The sequence below is a fragment of the Anabrus simplex genome, chromosome 3 (genome assembly GCF_040414725.1).
Source record: "Anabrus simplex isolate iqAnaSimp1 chromosome 3, ASM4041472v1, whole genome shotgun sequence".
Taxonomy (NCBI): domain Eukaryota; kingdom Metazoa; phylum Arthropoda; class Insecta; order Orthoptera; family Tettigoniidae; genus Anabrus; species Anabrus simplex.
This window is the reverse complement of record NC_090267.1, coordinates 311,713,914-311,736,237: the sequence shown is the minus strand read 5'-3', so window position 1 is coordinate 311,736,237 and position 22,324 is coordinate 311,713,914. Positions and strand designations below refer to the sequence as shown.

The 22,324-nt window shown below is 43.0% G+C and overlaps 1 protein-coding gene across 1 annotated transcript in view; it reads right to left on the bottom strand.

Annotated features, from left to right (window-relative positions):
• Positions 1-22,324, bottom strand: part of LOC136867266 (probable cytochrome P450 301a1, mitochondrial) — a 145,365-nt gene that overhangs the window by 105,952 nt on the left and 17,089 nt on the right. The window contains exon 2 of the mRNA XM_067144410.2: positions 11,340-11,808. Coding sequence (XP_067000511.2) covers positions 11,340-11,803 — 464 coding nt within the window. The 5' untranslated portion in view covers positions 11,804-11,808. The remainder of the gene's footprint in view (positions 1-11,339; positions 11,809-22,324) is intronic.

Genomic DNA, 22,324 nt, shown 5'->3' with positions numbered 1-22,324 from the left:
CTATTGTTCAGAGCATATTCTACATTTACTGCTGCTTGTGGTTTTGTGACACATACCAAACCAAGTGGACAGGAATCTTGAGAAAGTACTTGCACAACAACTTACACATCCCATTGTTCAACTTAATCTTTAAAAAAACTGCTTTATTTTTTCCTAGTGGTTTAATGTCGCAATAACTCAGATACGTTTCCAGTGACGATGGTGGAATAGGGAAGGACTATGGCTAGTAAGGAAGTGGCTGTGCCTTAATTAAAGTACAGCGACATCATGAGAAACCAGAGAACACCATCTTCAGCGCTGTCGACGGTAGGGTTTGAACCCACAATATCCAGAATGCAAGCTGACAGCTACGTGACTCAAACCGCGCAGCTAGCTCGCTCAGTCTTGTTGTTGTCTTTTACTACTACTACCAACACCCAGCGAGTGGCTGCGTGGTTTGGTCACGTAGCTGTCAGCTTGCATTCGGAAGATGGTGGGTTCGAATCCCACTCTCCGCAGCCCTGAAGATGGTTTTCCGTGGTTTCCCCATTTTCATACCAGGCAAATGATGGGATTGTACCTTAATTAAGGCCTTGGCCGCTTCCTTCCCACTCCTAGCCCTTTCCTATCCCATCGTCGCCATAAGACCTATCTATGTCGAAGCGAGGTTAAGCATATAATGGTTAAAAAAAAGGTCTTTCTTCCACAGTCAAGTTTATCTGCATGTCTCGTCTTATGTAATCATTCCTAATTTTGCACCTTCTTGTCTTCCGCATAACTGATCTTAGAAAACTAAAGTTGTGAATTTTATAATATTCTATCAGGATTTAGAAGATAGCTGCCATACTTTAGGTAGTGAATTGCGGAGTGTGTAGAGCGCATTGTAGAATAATAACGAGATACTATAATAATAATAATAATAATAATAATAATAATAATAATAATAATAATAATAATAATAATAATAATAATAATAATAATGTCCACCTCTTAGGTGTAGTGGTTAGTGTGATTAGCTGTCACTCCCGAAGGCCGGATTTGATTTCCGGCTCTACCACTAAATTTGAAAAGAGTTTCGACGGCTGGAACGGGGTACACTCAGCTTCGAGAGGCCAACTCAGTAGAGGGTGGTTCGATTCCCACCTCAGCCATCCTCGAAATGGTTTTCCGTGGTTTCCTACTTCTCCTTTAGGCAAATACCGGGATGATGCCTAACTTAGGGCCACGGTCGCTTCGTTCCCTCTTACTTGTCTATTCCTTCCAATCTTCTCATCCCCTGTTCAGCATAGCAGGTGAGACCGCCTGGGCGAGGTGCTGGTCCTTCTTCCCAGTTGTATCCCCCGACACAAGGTCTCACGTTCCAGGACACTGACCACGAGGCGGTGGAGGTGGTATCCCTCGCTGATTCCGAGGGAAAAACCAATCCTGGAGGGAAAACAGATTAAGAAAGAAAAAGCCCTAATAATAATAGTATTAATAATGGTCTCAGCTACCGTATGCAGACATTTCAATTTGACGCCATCTGGCTGTTTGCTCATCAATTTCGACGTTCGTTTTACTATAGACCTACTAGATGGCAGAATAAGCCGAATTTATCTTCGGCATCTATGGCTGAGTCCGCCTCTGTGGTGTAGTGGTTAGTGTGTTTAGCTGCCACGAAATTTGAAAAGTGGTACGAGGGCTGGAAGGGATCCACTCAGCCTCGGGAGGTCAACTGAGTAGAGGTGGGTTCGATTCCCACCTCAGCCATCCTGGAAGTGGTTTTCCGTGTGATTTCCCACTTCTCCTCCAGGCAAATGTCGGGATGGTATCTAACTTAAGGTCACGGCCGCATCCTTCCCTCTTCCTTGTCTATCCCTTCCAATCTTCCCACCCCCCACCTAGGCCCCTGTTCAGCATAGCAATTGAGGTCGCCTGGGCGAGGTACTGGTCATCCTCCCCAGTTGTATACCGCGACTCAATGTCTCACACTCCAGTACACTGCCCTTGAGGCGGTAGAGAAGGGATCCCCGCTGAGTCCGAGGGAAAAACCAACCCTGGAGGGTATACAGATTAAGAAAGAAAGATCTATGGCTGAATTAAAATAAATCATAAATTTTGTCGCGTGAACACCAAATGTGTTGCCAGAGATCTTTTACACGCCGACATCGTACGACATGAAGTGTTGCATGGACTTTTTCCCATCCTTCAAAAATGCGACTACCTCTCCCAGGTATGAACCCGCTACCTTGGGATTCGGAGGCCGACACTCTGCCTCTGATCCTCGTAGACAAATACTGTTACTCCATTTGACAATGGATCCGCTTTCCTTGGGAGACATCCTCCAAGCGTAGGGCCAGATTCGGGTTCGGGATTTAAGAATCGATTTCACAAGAACTCACCAAGGGAGACCTCTAAATACAACGATTTAAGGCCGGCAATCAGCTATCTAAACAACAGAGGGACCATATAATTTATTGACTTATGGTGAAGGAATCTTATTGAGTTTGCAGACGATATTTAGTTCAGTACAAATGTTTGTAATATTTTACAAAGTAAAGAGTGATGTAATGTAGTTATGAAAGTCAATGATGGCACTAATTCCCTCCTTGGCATGGTACGTGAAAGTTGGAACCAGAAATGTTCTTTATTTGGTCAATGAAACACCGTAGAACTTGTTTGTGAACCCCTGTCACGGAGGGTATCATTATACCTTCCTTTTAACAGATACCGACTCCAAAGTGCCAATTATCGTCTTGGCGTTATTGGCGGAATCAAGAATTGTACGGACATGAGGCCCCCACTAGTCATTATTTGTGTGCTATTGTGGTGTGCACCCAAATGCCAGTAGCTACGAGTGGACATAGCATTTATGCAGATTTGTCCCTTCTTGTGCTGAATTGCAGGAAGAAATAATAATTGTACTTTAATTTGGCGTTGAGTTATTAGGTCGTATCCCTCTCCTCATTTACCTTTTACGCCTCTTCAGTGACACCTAATCGTTGGCAGCTGATGATGGATTTGTTGGGGATCCAACCAGTCTTCGAGCTGAACGTCTGACATTCAGTCCTCTTAGATTAGATTTCCTCCCATCTGACCTAACCGTGGACGTTGGGGGTGCACTGTCCGTACCTAGGTTGGAAGGCCACTGTTCAGACACACACAATTGGAGTTTCCGTACGGTAGGGTGTCCAGTTCCTTTCCACTCCTCTTCTAGTCAATAGCCCTCGTTAGGAGAGGATACACAACATTGGTTCAGATCTTACTCTTCCTGTAGTAACCGAAATTGCCCATTCCATAATGATCGTCCCTTGTACAATAATTTAGGCTCGCGAGTTTTGAGGGAACATAGTCAGAAGGTGCTTTTTGGCTGTCTTTGCGACAAGCTCATTATTTCTTCTCCGCTTCATGGCTTGCGTTTGAAACAAACAATCGCCAGGAACCCCTGACGTTAGCAATACTTTCCTAGCAGCTAGGAATGATGCCAAACAACATGAAGTCCTTCTTGCAGACAATATTATGAAGATACGGTCTTCCAACTAGCCTCGCACCCTCGAGTAGTTTCCTATATATCAGGGTCTTTGATATTCGTAGAAGATCGATATGTGTGATAATACACAGACATCCGAGCCAATTGTGGATGACCATGTTATGCATACAGGAGATTCCTGCACGTTGTAGAATCTTCATTGTTGGGCACTCTGACATTTCATGGAATCCAGAGAATTTTCCTTAAACAGATGACGATAATAATAATAATGTTATTCGTTTTGCATTCCACTGCTACCTTGAAGGTTTTCGGAGATGCTAACGTTCAGGAAGTCTGCCCCCATGAGTTCTTTTACGTGCCAATAAGACTACAGACAAGAAAGCTTTCAAAAACCACTGGACTGAGCTGTAATTGAACGTGTCAATTTGGACCCAGACAGCCAGCGCCTTACTTCTGAGCCACTCAGCCTGACACTGGAAATTAACAGTCTCGTATTGTGTATGGGGATCACTGTAAGTACCTAGGTGTTATTATAAGGAAAGATTTCCATTGGGGTAATCACATAAACGGAATTGTAAATAAAAGGTACAGATCTCTACGCATGGTTTTGAGGGTATTTATTTTTTTTGCTAGGGGCTTTACGTCGCACCGACACAGATAGGTCTTATGGCGACGATGGGACAGGAAAGGCCTAGGAGTTGGAAGGAAGCGGCCGTGGCCTTAATTAAGGCACAGCCCCAGCATTTGCCTGGTGTGAAAATGGGAAACCACGGAAAACCATTTTCAGGGCTGCCGATAGTGGGATTCGAACCTACTATCTCCCGGATGCAAGCTCACAGCCGCGCGCCTCTACGCGCACGGCCAACTCGCCCGGTGAGGGTATTTAGGGGTTGTATTTAGGGCATATAAGTTTCTGGTAAGACCCCAACTAGAGTATGGTTCCAGTGTATGGGACCCTCACCAAGATTACTTGATTCGGGAACTGGAAAAAAATCGAAAGAAAAGCAGCTCGATTTGTCCTGGGTGATTTCCGACAAAAGAGTAGCGTTACGAAAATGTTGCAACGTTTGGGCTGGGAAGATATGGGATAGAGGAGACGAGCTGCTCGGCTCTGTGGTATGTTCCGAGCTGTCAGTGGAGGGAGGCCGTGAATGAGACGAATAAGTTCGAGCGGTGATTTTAAAACTAGGAAAGATCACAATATGAATTTGGAAATCAAGAGGAAAAATTGGAGCAAATATTCTTTTATAGGAAGAGGAGTTAGGGATTGGAATAATTTGCCAAGGGAGATATTCAATAAATTTCCAAATTCTTTGCAATTATTCAAGAAAAGACTAGGTAAACAACAAACAGGGAATCTGCCACCTGGGTGACTACGGTAAGTGCAGATCGGTGGTGATTGATTGATTGATTGATTGACTGATTGATTGATTGATTGATTGATTGATTGATTGATTGATTGATTGATTGATTGAAGTTCTGTCAAAGTCTCACAAACAGTTGCTGCCTTGGTGATCGGTTTGTAAATCTCGGAATGCAGAGATTAAATGCTCGACAACAATAACTAATATGCATAATTTATTTGTGATATTCATAAAATGTAATAATTTGGGTTAAGATTTAGAAGCCCACACGTGGTCAAGGACAGGAAGTGTTCACAAACTCCTTTTGTCAATTAACTCCTCGTTGAAGGAAGTTAGAATGTGCAAATATCCTGCATTCTCAGAGTGCATTTTATCAAAGAGTACATTTCTGAGAAACTGATGTGGCGTCTTAGTCGTCTTCTGCCATTTTTCCCACACCCTGACGATCAGCATCGCACATGTGGAACTGACCCTATTTTTTTCCAGATGCCCCTCCTGACATCAAACCTGTGTGTAGAAATTGTTTACTATTGAGTTTGTCTATGGTTATTGTTAGTGTGGTGTGTTATGTGTACAACAACAACAACAACAACAACAACAACAATAATAATAATGGTAATAATAATAACATTAAAAATAATAAAATAATACTCGTTAAATACTCGTTAGCGTGATTAGCCGCCACTCCCGGGGACCCGCGTTCGATTCCCGGCTCTGCCGCGAAATTTGAAAAGTGGTACGAGGGCTGGAAATGGGTCCACTCACCCTCTGGAGGTCAACTGAGTAGAGGGGGTTTGGTTCTCACTTCAGCCATCCTGGAAGTGGTTTTCCGTGGTTTCCCACTTGTCCTCCAGGCAAATGCCGGGATGGTAGCTAACTTAAGGCCACGGCCGCTTCATTCCCTCTTCCTTGTCTATCCCTTCCGACTTTCCCATTCCCCTACAAGGCCCCAGTTCAGCATAGCAGGCGAGGCCATCTGGGCGATGTACTTGTCCTCCTTCCCAGTTGTATCCCCGACCCAAAGATACTCACTCCAGGACAATGCCCTTGAGGCGGTAGAGGTGGTATCCCTCGCTGAGTCCGAGGGAAAAACCAACCCTGGAAGGTGAACGGATTAACAATGAAGAAACCCCACGAAATGCGTCACCAGAGATCTACGTCCCGGCGTCGTACAACATGGAGTATCAAATAAGCTTTATGCTGCCCTTCAAAAATCCGACTATCTCAGCCGCTTTTTAACCCGCAATCTTGGGATCCGGAGGCCAACACTCTACCACTGATCCGCAGAGGGAGCTAACGTACAAATTAGGGGACGTGTATTGAGAAAACCATAAAATATCCGAGCCAGAGGAATTAGTCAAACGTGAAAAAAATCTGCTAGCCGGCCGAGAATCAAACCCAAGGCCCTCTGAACGGAAGGACGCGGCATTGACTGTTCAACCAACGATGTGGGGCCTCCTTATAAGAGACAAGTACTAACTGAATTGTTTTAAAATAATGTGGTGTTAATTAATTCATGCTTTATAAACCGTGTGCGCGCTCATATTCGTTATATGCATCTGAGGACTGTCATGTCCTCCATGGAGGGAAACGTTAAAAATCCATTTCATCATCTTTATTGACTGAGATTCAGTGGGGTAACCTGTTTATTAAGTCTGCGTCTGGAAATTACTCACCAAGTGGGTCACCAGATTCTCTGGAGCGTTAGGGACCAGTTCTGTGCTTATTTGAAATACGCGGAAATATTTGTCGTCATGTTTTAGTTTATTAAAATATCTCATGTGCTGTTCACAAAAGGGTACAAGTTCACGTATTTACACGTTGTATGAGCTCAATAATTACGTGTATTGAACGTTTCATATATCTTCGAGACGAGATCGTCAAGAGCAAGAAGAACTTCAGTCAGTAAGTCAAGCTGCTGTTTAATTGGCTTCATGCTTAATTCAAAAATGATATTTCCTATTGCTGCGAGAATTAGTAATATCTTAAACTATCAAAACTCGCTTACAGATGTGGGTGAGGTAAGACTGACCATCGAGATTGGATTTCCTAAACACTGGACACAGCCTAAGATACAGTGATAAAATAAAGTTTTCCATATTCTGGTCTACTACACTTTTCACTTTGCTATCAGTTTGCACTACATTATGCATTACGAAGGGTATATATATATATGAATATATATTTCTAGAAGTTTATACGGAGTTTCCTCCAATTAATAGACCTTATGATATCTGGAATATAAGTCTACCTAGAAAATTCATTAGGGCAAGTGCCTGCATGGGCGCATATGACAACTCCAACCCCCAGTCACGGATAACCACCAACCAGGGGGTGAGCCTCCTATACCTGTCCGCCCCGGATTGCAGGCAGCTGAGTAGATCACGCTGTTACTTCATGCCCTTGTCTCGGCAGTTTTCTCAACTCATATAACTACTCTCATGTTCATATAGACAAAGCACCTTGAAATAGATACTTCATATTCACAGGACGTGTTCATTAGTGTGTTCTGCAGAAACGATTAGCATTCCAGTCACCTAGGTTCAGCATGTGTCCTGTTGCCTAGTAGGCACTGGATCCTCAATGGGCATTGATAACTTGTTTCATGCGTGGTGGCATCGACGCGTATAAGGCGCGAAAGACTTCCTGGGGCATAGCCATCCATGCTGCATTCACCTGGTTCCACAGTTCATCTTTGGTGGTTGGCATTGTGTCACAGCGCCGTACCCGTCGTTTCACCATACCCCACACATTTTCGATTGGCGACAAGTCCGGTGATCGGGCGGGCCAGGGCAACAGTCTGACATTCTGCGACAACAAGAAGGCACCTGTTCGTGGGGCGTCTTGGGTGCCGTGCAGAAAGGGTATGGCTACGGGTCGCAGGATGCCATTCACGTAGTTCAAACTGATCACAGTGCCCTGGACATGCACCAACTGTGATTTGTGGTTGTACCCAATAGCACCCCACACCATAAGGCCTTGAGCTGGCGCTGTATGTCTTGTGCGAATGCAGTCAATGTGATGCCTCTCCTCCTGTCTGCGGTGAACCAAAATGCGGCCATCATTTTCAAACAAACAGAACCTGGATTCGTCCGAAAACACTATCTGCTGCCATTCCTGTCCCCAGTGACGTCGTTCCTTACACCATTGCAATCTAACATATTTATGCACCTTAGTCAAAGGTGGGCGGAAAAGTGGACGGCGCGCCGGTAACCCAGACCTAATAAACGACGACGGACTGTCACTCCTGATAGTGTACGATGTGTTAAACTGTTCCACTGTTGCGTCAGAGCCGAGGAGGACGCAGGTCTGTCCTGCAATTTAATTCGGACGAGGTGTCGATCTTCTCAGGGGTGGTCTAGTTGGTGTGACCAGACCAATCTCGTCGTGTTCTACGGCCTTCTGTGAACCATTCTGTACACACCCGTTGCACTGCCGACAAATTTCGTCCCACACGAGAAGCAATTTCCCGGATGGATGCATCATGTTCTCTCATGCCAACAACGCGCACTCTTTCAACTCACTCTTTTGACGGTACGGTTCTCGTATACGTCTGCGAGGCCTCCTGCACGTCTGCTCAAGTCACACTGGTCCATTACCTATGGTTTATAGTGACAACGAGAGCCGAAGGCACATTTTACCAGTCGGCGGTGGTGCGCCGATATATCGACGTGGACCTTGAGTTCGAGGGCCGACATGGTTCCAATGCTAATCATTTTCAGAACATACTAATGCACATGTCCTGTGAATATGAAGTTTCTATCTGTAGTCTTTCAAGGTGTTCTGCTTTTTATGAACATGAGAGTACTTTATTCGCTAATAATTATTTCGTCTACCTACTGCCATTTCTTGATGGATGCGGTACTTTTGCATCTGTCTCTTGGCACAGGCCAGAGCAAAGCGTAGCTTCCACCGAAGTCCCAGTCTCATCCATGGCTGTGACAATATGGAAGCTGCTGGGGTATCGGTGGTGCGGAGTAATGACATTCAGAGCACAACCAGTACGTTTGAGTGTTATGACAGGTGTTACTCAGAGGGTGAGTTGTGCTGCAACAGCACTTTCTGGCCCAGTGAGAAAAGCAATGGCAAACTACCTCACTCCTCAGCTTTCCTATTACGCCTCATTTTGGCTCTGCCATAGGCTGTTGTGGTTTCCTTATAACCGCACAGTCTTTGGTGGTGCTATTTGAGGATCCAACCAGCCTCTGGGCTGATGACCTGACAGATAGACAAACAGACAGAAAAATTTCGTGTGGCTATTTCTAGCTGGGTGCAGCCCTTATAAGGCAGATCCTCCGATGAGGGTGGGTGGCATCTGTCCTATGTAGGTAACTGCGTGTCATTCTGGTGGAGAATAGTGTTATGTGTGGTGTGTGAGTTGCAGGGATGTTGGGGACAGCACAAACACCCAGCCCCCGAGCCATTGGAACTAACCAATGAAGGTTAAAATCCCCGAACCGGCCGGGGATCGAACCAGAGACCCTCTGAACCGAAGGCTGGTACGCTGACCATTCAGCAAACGAGTCGGACAGTTTATTAGCTAAGAGCGCCCATGCACGCACAATAGCCTACGCCCCTAGTTACGGATTACCGCTAGTTGTGCGTATAACCCTGTCTCTCTCAGCACCTGAGTAATTGTGCATATAGCTTTTATCACTTACCACTACAATCATCTTCCTTTCTTTCATTACTATAACTACTTCTTTCCTTAACTTTCATATACACATATTACGAAGGGCATGCACAAATAAAAACAACATGCAGTCATCCATGCAAAAGTAATGGAAACACAACAAAACCACAAATTTGGTAATATGGGATTGTGAATATAAAATTATTGTTCATGTACGGCAGATCAGTACCGTGTATAGCCACCTTGGGCCCTGAAACAGGTTGAACATGACATAGCATACTCAGCACCAAGGAATCCAACTTGTTTTTGGGCACATTATTACACTGTTGGATAGCAGTTTCAGTTAACTGCTGAATCGTAACAGGAGGATAAGGACAGTGGGCAATTGCTCTCTTCAGTTCACGCCATGCATGTTTAACACAGGTCATGTCTGCAGAATATCCCGGCCATACGTCTGAAGGAACCGATTGACCACTACTCGATGGGTATGAGTATTATCACCCACTAGTGTTAAACCCTCGCTTACAATGACAGCCAATCCTGTACCTTGGATATCTCTATATACCAGACCAGCCATGTTACCCTGGATATAAATTAGAGGACAAACATGATTCCACCACTAAACATGACGGAATCTCGTTGGTGTTGACGCTCCAGGAGGAAGGGCTCATTCCATCCCTCGTAGGATCGGATCGTTTCCAGACTCTAATGCACCTGTTGCATGGGTGCAAGCTTATGGTGATCTCGGTAGAAAAGAGTATACGCTTCCACTGTTCCGGATGCCATGGATTAAGAGGAGCTTGATAGCAGTCCTCCGTCGAGCAGCAGAATTCGTACTGTCTGATCTGACACATTCACTCCCGTGCTTGTCCGAAGATCCTGGCGGAATGAGAGGGGAATAGCCGTGGGCCAGTTGTTTTGCATGGGCGTCCCGTATATTGTCTCAATGAACATTTTCCCAAACTCTGGAGATATCACTCTGACTTACTCTAACATGAGCGGTGACATCCACTTGTCACCATCCTTCCTGTAACGATGTTAACAATTCGAGAGCAGTCAGTAGCAAAGTAGGTACTCTTGCCATCGTTACCTCAGTCCTACACGTGCTGTGTACACACTAACGACCTTACGAGTGATGTTGTTAAAATGACCGACAGATATCGACTATCGGACAGATATCGAACCTGATCTGGGTTTAGCTTTGCTACCGTGCGTACTGTAAACACGTTTGATGAGCCTTGACAATTAGCGTATGAAATTTTAATATGCAAAACTTTTTTGAGCTCTATATATTTACTTTAATTGCGATTATTTTATTTCATTTTGAATTTTGTCTTTAACTGGAAGATTTTTTTTCCTGACGCTCGATATCTAATTCCCGTTTTATACGATCAGAATGCCATACCGGTACCGGGCGAGTTGGCCTTAAGGTTAGGGGGCGCGCAACTGTGAGCTTGCATCCGGGAGATAGTGGGTTCGAACCCTACTCTCGGCAGCCCTGAAGATAGTTTTCCGTGGTTTTCTATTTTCACACCAGGCAAACGTGCAACATAATTAAGGCCACGGCCGCTTCCTTCCCACTCCAAATCCTTTCCTATTTTATCGTCGCCATAAGATCTATCTGTGTCGGTGCGACGTAAAGCAAATAGTAGAAAAACATGTCATAATGTTCCGCTTGTTTGCTTTCTTTTATTTACAGTACATATCCAATAATTAAGAATTGTAAAGTTGCTTTTAAACCACGAGGAGGAACTCCGCTAGTTCTACAATGGAAGGTGTCAACGAAGGTGGATGTATGTCTATGCCAATCACTGTCTACCTACTGGTAACGTTCCTCTGTCAGTGAGAGAAAATCATGAGCTCTATTGGATGAGTACATATTAAGAGTACTTACACTCCGACAACTCCGGGTAGTTCGCCGAAGAAGTCCTTCCTAACGACACTCTTGTAGTAGACGAGGCAGGGCATGGATGGTCTGAAAGGCGTAGGTCCTTCCATTCGGTAGGCCTTCTCAATCTCGTCCACTTCATAGACAAACAACAGGTCTGGTCTGCCCACCAGCCCGGACAGTTTGACGATCTTTCCGTACTGCTGGTAGAAGAGTTCTGACACTCGAGCCAGGTCAGATATTGTGTACTGGCCTATAACCGGCAGCATGCGCCACGTGTTCCCGATGAAGGGTAGAGGTCTCGGGCCAGGAACCTCGCTATAGGGACGTGCTCTGCTCAATTCCTCCACGTGTGGGCACACAGTAGCAGCCGCTGGGGTTCCTCTCTGAGCCAGTCCTCTGGTTGACCTGCGAACAGCTTGTGGTAGGGCCACGCGTAATAGGCTACCCGGTGTGCGTGCTGTGCTCATCTTGACTACAACAGAAAAAAGATGAATCAGAATTAAATAATATTATTAGTTTTATTTCCCACTAATTACTAGGGAGTGGATTTGTAATCAGGGAGGGTTCCGATGTTTATGACCCAAAGAAGTACAAAATATGTAAGAACACATGCCCTAAATGTGACCTAAAAAAACGTAAAATATAACATAAGCATTTTAGAGATAGGTAGCAAGTATTAGAATATTACTAACATTGAACGTAGAAAAATGATAATGGATAAAATAGCAGACACATTTAATCACGCAAACTGACAGAGTTACAGTGGGCAAGTGAAAACTTTTTACATTCACTCGGTGAATTTTTTCTAAAAAAATAACCAAAAATGAACCAAGTATTAGCATTATTTTTGGTATGTGTCGGCGTTCGTTCGTACAGCATATCTTTCTCGGAATCATATCTTCTAAACCTAAGTTCATCTACTACAGTATTTTGAAATCCTGTGTTTGATAATCGACGCAGATAACATGTACCTTGTTAAAAACGACACCTCAATATAAATGTAACCAAATATGGCCTTCTATCACTAAAATAAGCAAAATATGAACAAAGCAATAAAAATAGGCAAAGTATGCATTTATATGTAATATAAAATTGTTTTATATGGGGCCAGGGACCTATCATTCACAATTTTTGTCAGATTTCGGGTAAAATGAGCTGAGGAATGAAACATGACTTTTCCTTAACATCCGAACTTTAGTAATCGGTAATACAGTAGCTTAGATTTCAACGAGCAGAAAGCTTCTTCAAGAGCACACAACGCTCCTGTTTAAAGAGTTGCATAAACGTTAGCGGCACAGCACTTTAGAACCCCTTATATTGCACCCGCTCACTTCCTGAGTCCCAGACTAGCATTTATCTCAGGGGTGATCAGTTCGAAAAGGATAAAAAAATTTATATAAAGAAAATCAAAAAAATATATATCGGCGCATCAAATGAACACAGGGATGAACGGGGCATGCAAATTTAAGGTTACGAGGGACGACTCATTCATGGATACAAATTTTTGACTCCACAATAGGACTGGGAAGTGACAACTTAAATTCCATGGGCATACTGGACTAACTACAATGAAAAGATATGGAAACTGTTTCCTATTGAAATTGCAATGAGGAGCAATTTATTCACTTATTTAGCAAAATACACGTGATAACAATTATTACATTGGGACACTTCCATCCTGAAAAATAAGTGACATACTACTTGGATTTACCTCACTACTCTGGTAGTGTAAAACATCTGGTGAATTCGTCCCAGTTGGTTACTGGGGATCGAATTCACATCCGTATGATTGGACGTTTCACCGCTGGAGATCTTCTTTCGGAGACGAAGGCACGACAGTAACTTTTTACTGTCGTCTCCTCGTTCCGTTTGGACATGAGACACTTCCGGTATGTACATTCTGGTGAGCCGGACACCCACCGTGGAAAATGTTATCGCCTCGAAAAAACGGGAATTTATAATACGGACAAACTCTAGCCTATTATTTCCAGATTCACAAACACACCAGGTAGAGTTCATTAACTCAAAGGCTACTTTAATATTTACACTTGTCAATACGACAAGACGTACGGAAAGGTTCATTACTATGCTCTGACCATGAAGACATGTGCCGTCCGTGGGTTATTTACGTATCTACCGCTAACAATCTCCCCGTGAAAACCCAACATCTGGTTCTGAGCAGTTCGACACAGGACGACTGTCCCTATCATATCCTCCTATGATTATTAAATAATATCATTACCATTCTTTATCTGATCATTATCATATTCTTTGACTACCATCAATTAATTTTATTATTATCATTAATTTCAATTATAATCCTGTATTTGATTATTATCATTTGTCATCCGGGATGATTACATGCCAACCCTTGCCGACGTTTCAAACGAAGGGTCGTTCTTCCTCGTAATTTATCCGCACAATATAATGATCAGCTTCCTCATAAATTATTATTATTATTATTATTATTATTATTATTATTATTATTATTATTATTATATTCGTAACAATGAATCATCGCCCATTAAATATCTTAATTTCCTTTCATCATAATTATTATTCTCAAATTACTACTGCAAGTTCTTTATCTTCTGCTTCTTCATTAATTTATTATTATTATTATTATTATTATTAACATTATTATTAATAGTGGAAATCGTGATTATTGTAACCCGTAATCATCCTCGCTATAATACTTCAACTTCTCGCTCTTATTATTTTCATAAAAAAAAAAGTAGCTTCATTGGTTATTCTTCTTCTCCTTCTCCCAGTCCTTTCCTGTCCCATCGTCACCGTAAGACCTATCTGTGTCGGTGTGACGTAAAGCAACTTGCAAAAACAAGGACATACGCATATACCCAGTCACTGAGCCAGATACGATTAAAATCCCCGGCCCAGCCGGGAATCGAACCCGAGACCGTCTGAACCGAAGGCCAGTACGCTGACCATTGAGCCAACAAGTCGGACAATTTTTAAAGGATAATTAAGTTTTTTACAAGTTGTTTTACTCTCACCGACAGAAATAGGTCTTGTGGCGACGATGAGATAGGCCATGGCCTTAATTAAGGTACAGCCCTAGCATTTGCCTGGTGTGAAAATGGTAAACCATGGAAAACCATCTTCAGGGCTGCCGACAATAGGGTTTGAACCCACTATCTCCCGAATACTGGACACTTGCTGCACTTAAGCGACTGCAGCTATCGAACTCGGTGATAATTACGTTTATTTATTACGATTTTGAAGCACTTGCTAAATAAAGGGTAATAATCCCTTACTTAATTATCGTCTTAGAAACCCAATATTTGAGAATATACGAAGTATCAACGACTAATAACATGTATTTTGTCTGTTCCTTCTGTTGTCTTTATAACTCGCACTTCAACGTTTAGTTGACTCGCGCACCATGTGAGTGCAAACTTTGAAATTTGGAAACAATTGAGCACATCAGTAATGGCAATGCGAGATGAACACTCAGCCCGACTGGAGTAATCGTCCTCGACCTTGTCCGGCGCGAGAAAACCGCAAGTAGGTCACTCGACCTCTCACCAGTTTTTCGTTTTGTACTTTCTTAGGTTCCGCTACGACGATGAACAAAGGAATCTAATGGCAAATACTAACCTATTATTGCAGCGTGTTTGGCTCGCCATTAAAAGCAGAGTGCTGCTTTCATTGCTAAGGATCTGGCTAAAATTGTATTCAACGTTAAGGTATTTATTTAGCGTATGGATTTTAGTACCGGGAGTGTCCGAGGATATAGGCTTATTCGGCTCTGCTGATGCAAGTCTTTCTATTCGACGTCCATGGGCAACCTGCGCGTGTGAATGCGTGGTGGTGGTGGTGGTGGTGGTGGTGGTGGTGGTGATGATAATGAGATAAGGAGAGGGTGAAAGCTGGTGCTGTAACATAGCCTATTCCTGTCGAATAATACCAAGGGGTCTGCTCAAGGCTTAACGTCCGTCGGACGAATCATTATCAAGAGCCTTATATACCCTCTCTTCACATGAACACTACTGCCAGCTGACCAGCATTGTGGTGGCGAAATTGTTTTCACCAACGAGACTCGAAGTGGCTAACCACGGCGTCAGACCATACATACTTGACACTTTAACGATCATGGACACCAGGCGGGCTCCATTTTAGGGTAACTGTTTCACAGACCTGCCCTTCACTTTTCATTAATATGATATTTGTTCGTGGCGTCGACCTCTGCAGATCTTTTACCACTACTTTCACCATATGAGAGGAACCTGCGTGTAAGTGTAATTGCGGAAGTCTAGAGTGTTGAATGTGAGGAAAGGAACGTTAAGGACGACACAAACACCCAGTCCCCAGGCCAGGGATATAAATAATTTACAATTTAAAAAAAACCGACCCGGCGGGGAATCGAACTGGGGCCGCCGGGTGACAGGCGGACGCGTTGCCCCCTACACCGCGCGGCCGGACAACATGTCCCTCCCTTACGATGGCGGAATATGGCACTTTAACTCCGCAGTATTGTACACTAATAACTGACCAGATGTGATAAATAGTCCGCCTCTGTGGTGAAGTGCTTAGTGTGATTAGCTACCACCCCCGGAGGCGAGGGTTCGATTCTCGGGTCTGCCACGAAATATGAAAAGTGGTATGAGGGCTGGAACGGGGTCTACTCAGCCTCGGGAGGTCAACTGAGTAGGGGTGGGTTCGATTCCCACCTCAGCTATTCTGGCAGTGGTCCGTGGTTTCCCACTTCGCCTCCAGGCAAATGCCGGGATGGTCCCTAACTTAAGGCCACGGCCGTTTCCTTCCCTCTTCCTTGTCCATCCCTTCCAATCTTCCCATCCCCCCGCAAGGCCCCTGTTCAGCATAGCAGGTGAGGCCGCCTGGGCGAGGTAGAGGTCATCCTCCTCAGTTGTATCCCCCGACCCAGAGTCTGAAGCTCCAGGACACTGCCCTTGAGGTGGTAGAGGTGGGAACCCTCGCTGAGTCCGAGGGAAAAACCGACCCTGGGGGTAAAACAGATAAAGAAGGAGAAGAAAATGAATAAAATATATTTTTTTTGCTAGGGGCTTTACGTCGCACCGACACAGATAGGTCTTATGGCGACGATGGTATAGGAAAGGCTTAGGAGTTGGAAGGAAGCGGCCGTGGCCTTAATTAAGGTACAGCCCCAGCATTTGCCTGGTGTGAAAATGGGAAAATATAATTTTTGACTTGATATAGAACATAATACATATATTGTCTGAAAAGGTACAATATGACTGTCAACCCCTCACGCTGGGTTTCACAAGCCAATAGAAATGTGTGAACGTGAATTCCTGGACATTGAGCAAATAATCTATCTCAGAACCGCGATTAAGTGCAGAGAAATACTTTACTTTGCATGTATTCACGGGTCTTCAGAGCCTGTAAAAAAATAAATATATATATATGTTGAAAATAAAGGATGCGACGATTACGCGGTGGCGACGATTATGCGGTGAAATACGGTAGGTCATGGGATCTTCAACATTATGTAAACATCCACAAGGAACAACAATTCTACTATCGCTATCTAATGCAAAGTTTAAACTGCAGGTTCAAAACAAAAAACTGTTTCCGCCCGGGGACCTTCCGCGTGTTAGGCGGATGTGATAACCACTACACCACGGAAACAACTGGTGACGTTATCCATTTACTGAAGTTATTCCAGCTGTAAACCAAAGCTGCTGAGTAGCATTATTAAGTACACGAGTAAACCTGTTTTTCTAAGGAACGTATTTATGTTACGACTTAAAGTAGAGCGCGAAATTTCCAGTCACCGACAATTTGAATCAGGTAACCAAAAAAGTTTAGGATCTTCACCAATAACAGCAGAGGTGATGGTGGTGGTGATGATTATTGTTTCAAAAGGAAGTACAACTGGAAAACATCCTCTATTAACATGTATTGTTATTTATTATTAGACGATCACTCGATGACAAGTACAGTATGATTGTCTTCCAAAGGTAAAGTTCAAATCACACGAGTTCTTTGAATGGCTGTATAATCCAATTCTGGAACCGCAGACTCTTCCAAAATGTTGGCACATGGCGTATTGGGTACTCTCTGGTCCCTGTAAAAGAATAAACAGGAAAAAACCGGCTCGATTGTTAGTGACAAAGTCGATCGATCAGGGAATCTTTGATGTACATGTAAATAAATATTTTTCTTACTTTATATCAGTGTTATCTGAAAAAAGGCCGATGTAAAGATAGCTTGCTACAAAACACGTTCATACGTTGATTCTTCTGCGCTCTTTCCTAGCATTGCGTTCGTCGGCCAGAAGTTTCCTCCGCTGCAGATCAAAGGATAGATGCCCTTAGTGGACGAGGCGACGTCATTCTGGACCAGTGGATGCCACAACCTCCTAATTTTCAGCGTCAATTTGAATTTATGTAAATTCGCCTTCAGAACGTCTTTATAGCGTTTTTATTTCCCACCCTGTTTTCTGTGTCCGACCTTCTACTGACAGTACATGATTTGTTTTTGGACACGTGACTCAGGCATGCAAATTACATGATCTATCCATCAAAGCTGGTGTCTTATTATGAGAGCCTCAACGCTGGTTGTATGAGCTTGCTCCAAAACACGCACGTTAGCTCGTCTGTCTCGCCATTATATTCCTAGGATTCTCCTAATGCAGCGTTGTTGGTATTTTTTCAGGTATAGTAAGTGCCTTCTGTATGTAACCGAAGTTTCACAACCATAGAGTACAGCTGGAACATCAATGGCTTGCTATACATACAGCTTAGTTTGAGTACTGATGTTATAATTGTCAAATACCCCAATTCGCTTACGACCTCAGGCTGCGCTGGCACATTTGAGACGATACTGAATTTCAGCGTCAATGGTTGTATCTGTTGAAAGTTGACTGCCCAGATAGAGAAAGTGTTAAATATTTTAAAGCTAATAATAATAATTTGGCACATGCCGGGACTGTACCTTAATCAAGGCCACGGACGATTCCTTCCCACACCTACCCTTTTCCTGTCCCATCAGCGTCATAACACCTATCTGTATCGGTGCGACGTAAAACAAATTGTAAAAAAGGACCAAATGGCGTCAAATTAAAATGCCTACACTCGCTAGCTGAGGCTAGACGACAACGAGAATTATTATTATTATTATTATTATTATTATTATTATTATTATTATTATTATTATTATTATTATTATTATTATTATTGCTAGTTGCTTTACGTAGCACCGACACAGATAGGTCTTATGGCGACGAAGGGACAGGAAAGGCCTAGGAATGGGAAGGAAGCGGCCAAGGCCTTAATTAAAGGTACAGCCCCAGCATTTGCCTGGTGTGAAAATGGGAAACCACGGAAAACCATCTTCAGGGCTGCCGACAGTGGGGTTCGAATCCACTATCTCCCGGATGCGAGCTCACAGCTGCGCGCTCCTAACCGCACGGTCAACTCGCCCGGTTATTATTATTATTATTATTATTATTATTATTATTATTATTATTATTATTATTATTATTATTATTGTACCGGGAGGTACACCCCAACGCCGCGCATTTAAACCTTGTGCCTAAAAGAACTCCTCTACTGAAGAAACCGTGAAATTGAAACTAGACCAACTTATAAATTTACTCAGAAGATGTCACCACAGAAATCTGATGTAATTTTGTTATTGTGAAGTTTCTTGAACTGACTGTATTTCTTCTTGTTTTGTTTGCCATTCATCAAGAAGTTTGGACTTTCTTCCATAGATGTCACTACAAAAATCTATGATCATGCACCCTGGTGCGAAGTGAAAGAACTTTTGATTTAAATAAGTTTTGTATTCATAAGGTTTTTTTTACTAATTGTTGTTCATTTATTTTTGGGTTGGCAACATTTATCTTTTCTTTCCGCCAGTTTTGAATCTAGCCAATCCCTAATTTCTGTAATTAATTTTCTATCAATCACAGTCTTCTTCTTCGATCCTGAGAGTTACTTTTGAAATCTACCAATAAAATTCTGTGGGTGTGTCTTGATTATTCATGAATGATCTCGAACTTACCCCGAGGGTTTATAAACTGCGGATTTTCTCGTCTCTTGGCCACTTGATCGTCATTTTATCGAGTGTGTGTGTCAAAGCAGGAGGCGGGAGGCCTCTTTCATCAGGCAGCAGTTCTTCGACAAGGTAATGGCCACATAACATCTTTATTTCTTGCTAGCTCCGCAGTTTAACCTGAGGGAAAGGTCCGAATTATTAACTATGTAACCTAGTTTTCCTAAAAATGTAACTTTCTGCCGGCTAATGTAGAAACTTCATAAAATCTTTAACTGTAAATCGGGGATAGAGAGTGATGTACACTCTCGAGCTCCCCTTCATCTTGGTTTGAGGTGACTACGTTTGTAACTGGCTTTCTTCCTTTCCGTAATGCATTAATTTGTCATTATACGAGTCATCTCAGTAGTTTGAGAACAGCCCCTGTTTCACCGGCGTAGTGCCCTTTAGGTTTTAAGTGCTCATATCTAGGAGTGCAAGCATTCGCATCCATTCATTTTGTGTTCGGGCAATTTATTTAACCGTTTTTCCTTTTACATGAAGGCACAGTAGGTTGGGTATTAAGTACCCCTGTATAATCATTTTCCTATTGTAAGTTGTGCCTTCAGAGGCCAGAATTTGTAAGTTGATGTTGCCTTGAATAGGCTTGGAAAACTGAGAGCCTGTTAGCTCTTTTTCAAAGTAAGATTGCTGTATGCCTCTTGAAGGCTAGATGTATTTTGGAAGCAAGTGTTCCATGTATTGAGGGATTTCTGTACTTGAGTAAATTTGTGCTCTTTTGTAAATTTGAGCTAGGAGCTCAAGAATTGTAAAGCGAGGGTCTTGAAGCCCAGATTTTTAAACTGTCACTAAATTTTGAATTTTCTTGTCTTGTCTAAAATTGGTCATTGTACCTGACGTTTCATTGTTATGAAAATTTGCTAAGGTTGAATTTAAGAAAAATATAACCTTCAGTTTAAGTTTTTAAATTCTTTTCTTGACATTGTAGTTAGACCCATTCATCACGGCACCTTCTTTCACCTCTGCGGTCCACAAATACCCCGAAACAATTATTATTATTTCTGCACATGGTTATGAGGGTGTTTAGGGGTTGTAGTAAGGATGTAAAGGAGAGTGCATATAAGTCTCTGGTAAGACCCCAACTAGAGTATGGTTCCAGTGTATGGGACCCTCACCAGGATTACCTGATTCAAGAACTGGAAAAAATCCAAAGAAAAGCAGCTCGATTTGTTCTGGGTGATTTCCGACAAAAGAGTAGCGTTACAAAAATGTTGCAATGTTTGGGTTGGGAAGAATTGAGAGAAAGAAGAAGAGCTGCTCGACTAAGTGGTATGTTCCGAGCTGTCAGCGGAGAGATGGCGTGGAATGACATTAGTAGACGAATAAGTTTGAATGGCGTTTATAAAAGTAGGAAAGATCACAATATGAAGATAAAGTTGGAATTCAAGAGGACAAACTGGGGCAAATATTCATTTATAGGAAGGGGAGTTAGGGATTGGAATTACTTACCAAGGGAGATGTTCAATAAATTTCCAATTTCTTTGAAATCATTTAGGAAAAGGCTAGGAAAGCAACAGATAGGGAAACTGCCACCTGGGCGACTGCCCTAAATGCAGATCAGTATTGATTGATTGATTGATTATTATCATTATTATTATTATTATTATTAACCTCGTAAACTACCAGACAAATTTGCATATAATTTCTGTTAAAGGACCACATATTTCTTATAGGTAATGGGAAACACGGGTATATCTTCTACGACGATATGATATGTCTTGTCATTTTGACTCTAACACTTAGGTCCTTCCCAGTGTCACCTTGGTCATCATGTAAACTAAGTGATGGTAATGTCGGGTTCTCTTTTATTCACGACCTTGCTATGTTGGCCTTTAGTGTCACCATTGTTTATTTCCAAGCACGGGGACATAAAGTCAACATTAAGATGACACCTTCACCACACATGGTTTCGTAATAGCTTGTTGTCACTATGGAGGTGTTGATTGTCGGTCAACACACGTGCGAGAATCGTTTTTCTTTCTCAGAATTGCCTATTGCCAACTGCCAGTGGAATTTCCAATGTGATCTTCTATAGTAGCAACAGAATAGAGGACCTAGGGCTTAACGCAAGATATAACTATTGTAATTGTAAACGATTCCTTTTCCCAAGCAAGAAAAATGTGTGATCCGTGCCAGAGCTACGGCAGCAGGTCATTTGGACGTAGAGCACGACGCGTGGGTGTTGTATGGGCGTTAGAGAGATGTTTTCTTTCTCTTGCAAATTAAATCACACCATTTCCAATCTCCACCGACTCGATTACATCTTCCGGGTGTTTTGGGCTTACTTTTCTCTACAGGCTAGAGTTCTGGACACTGTTGTGTACTAGGAATCCAGTTCCCAACACATATAGGTTGCTATTTGGCACTTTTGTTGCTCGCTTTCCCTTGTAGAAGTGGTAACCACCGGAGTCAAAATGATCAGAGTCGCAAAATCGTGTTTCTTGTATTGAAAGTATGAGGATCCGAAATCAGTCACAAGTATTCGTGACTGTCTTCAGTTCCCTTATTTTGGTCAGCGTCTGTGCGTTAAGTGTACTATGAATTTGGTTTCCTTAGGTGTGAGGAGTTTTGGGAAGCTCCGACTGTTCCCAGCATTACGTCTTGGTCCCCCAGAATCCGAATGACCACGTTTACCTTTGCTGTTGTCAGCTCGGGCCTGCGGTAGTTGCTTTGTTGCTGTTGTTTCCATTATGCTACATTCATGGTTGATTTTAGATGGGGGGCATGAGCCCGAAGCGAATGAATCACTGATGTCTGATTCACTCTCATCGTAAGGGTAGTTAATCCGTACGAGTAGCTGGTGTTCTGCTGTAGACGCTGAGGTCTTCACTCTTACCCTGAGCCTGGGCCCTCCACATTGATGACCCCTAGAGAGAGGGTAATAGAACCGAGGTTGTAAGCCCCGAAGCTGAATAATAGGCCGC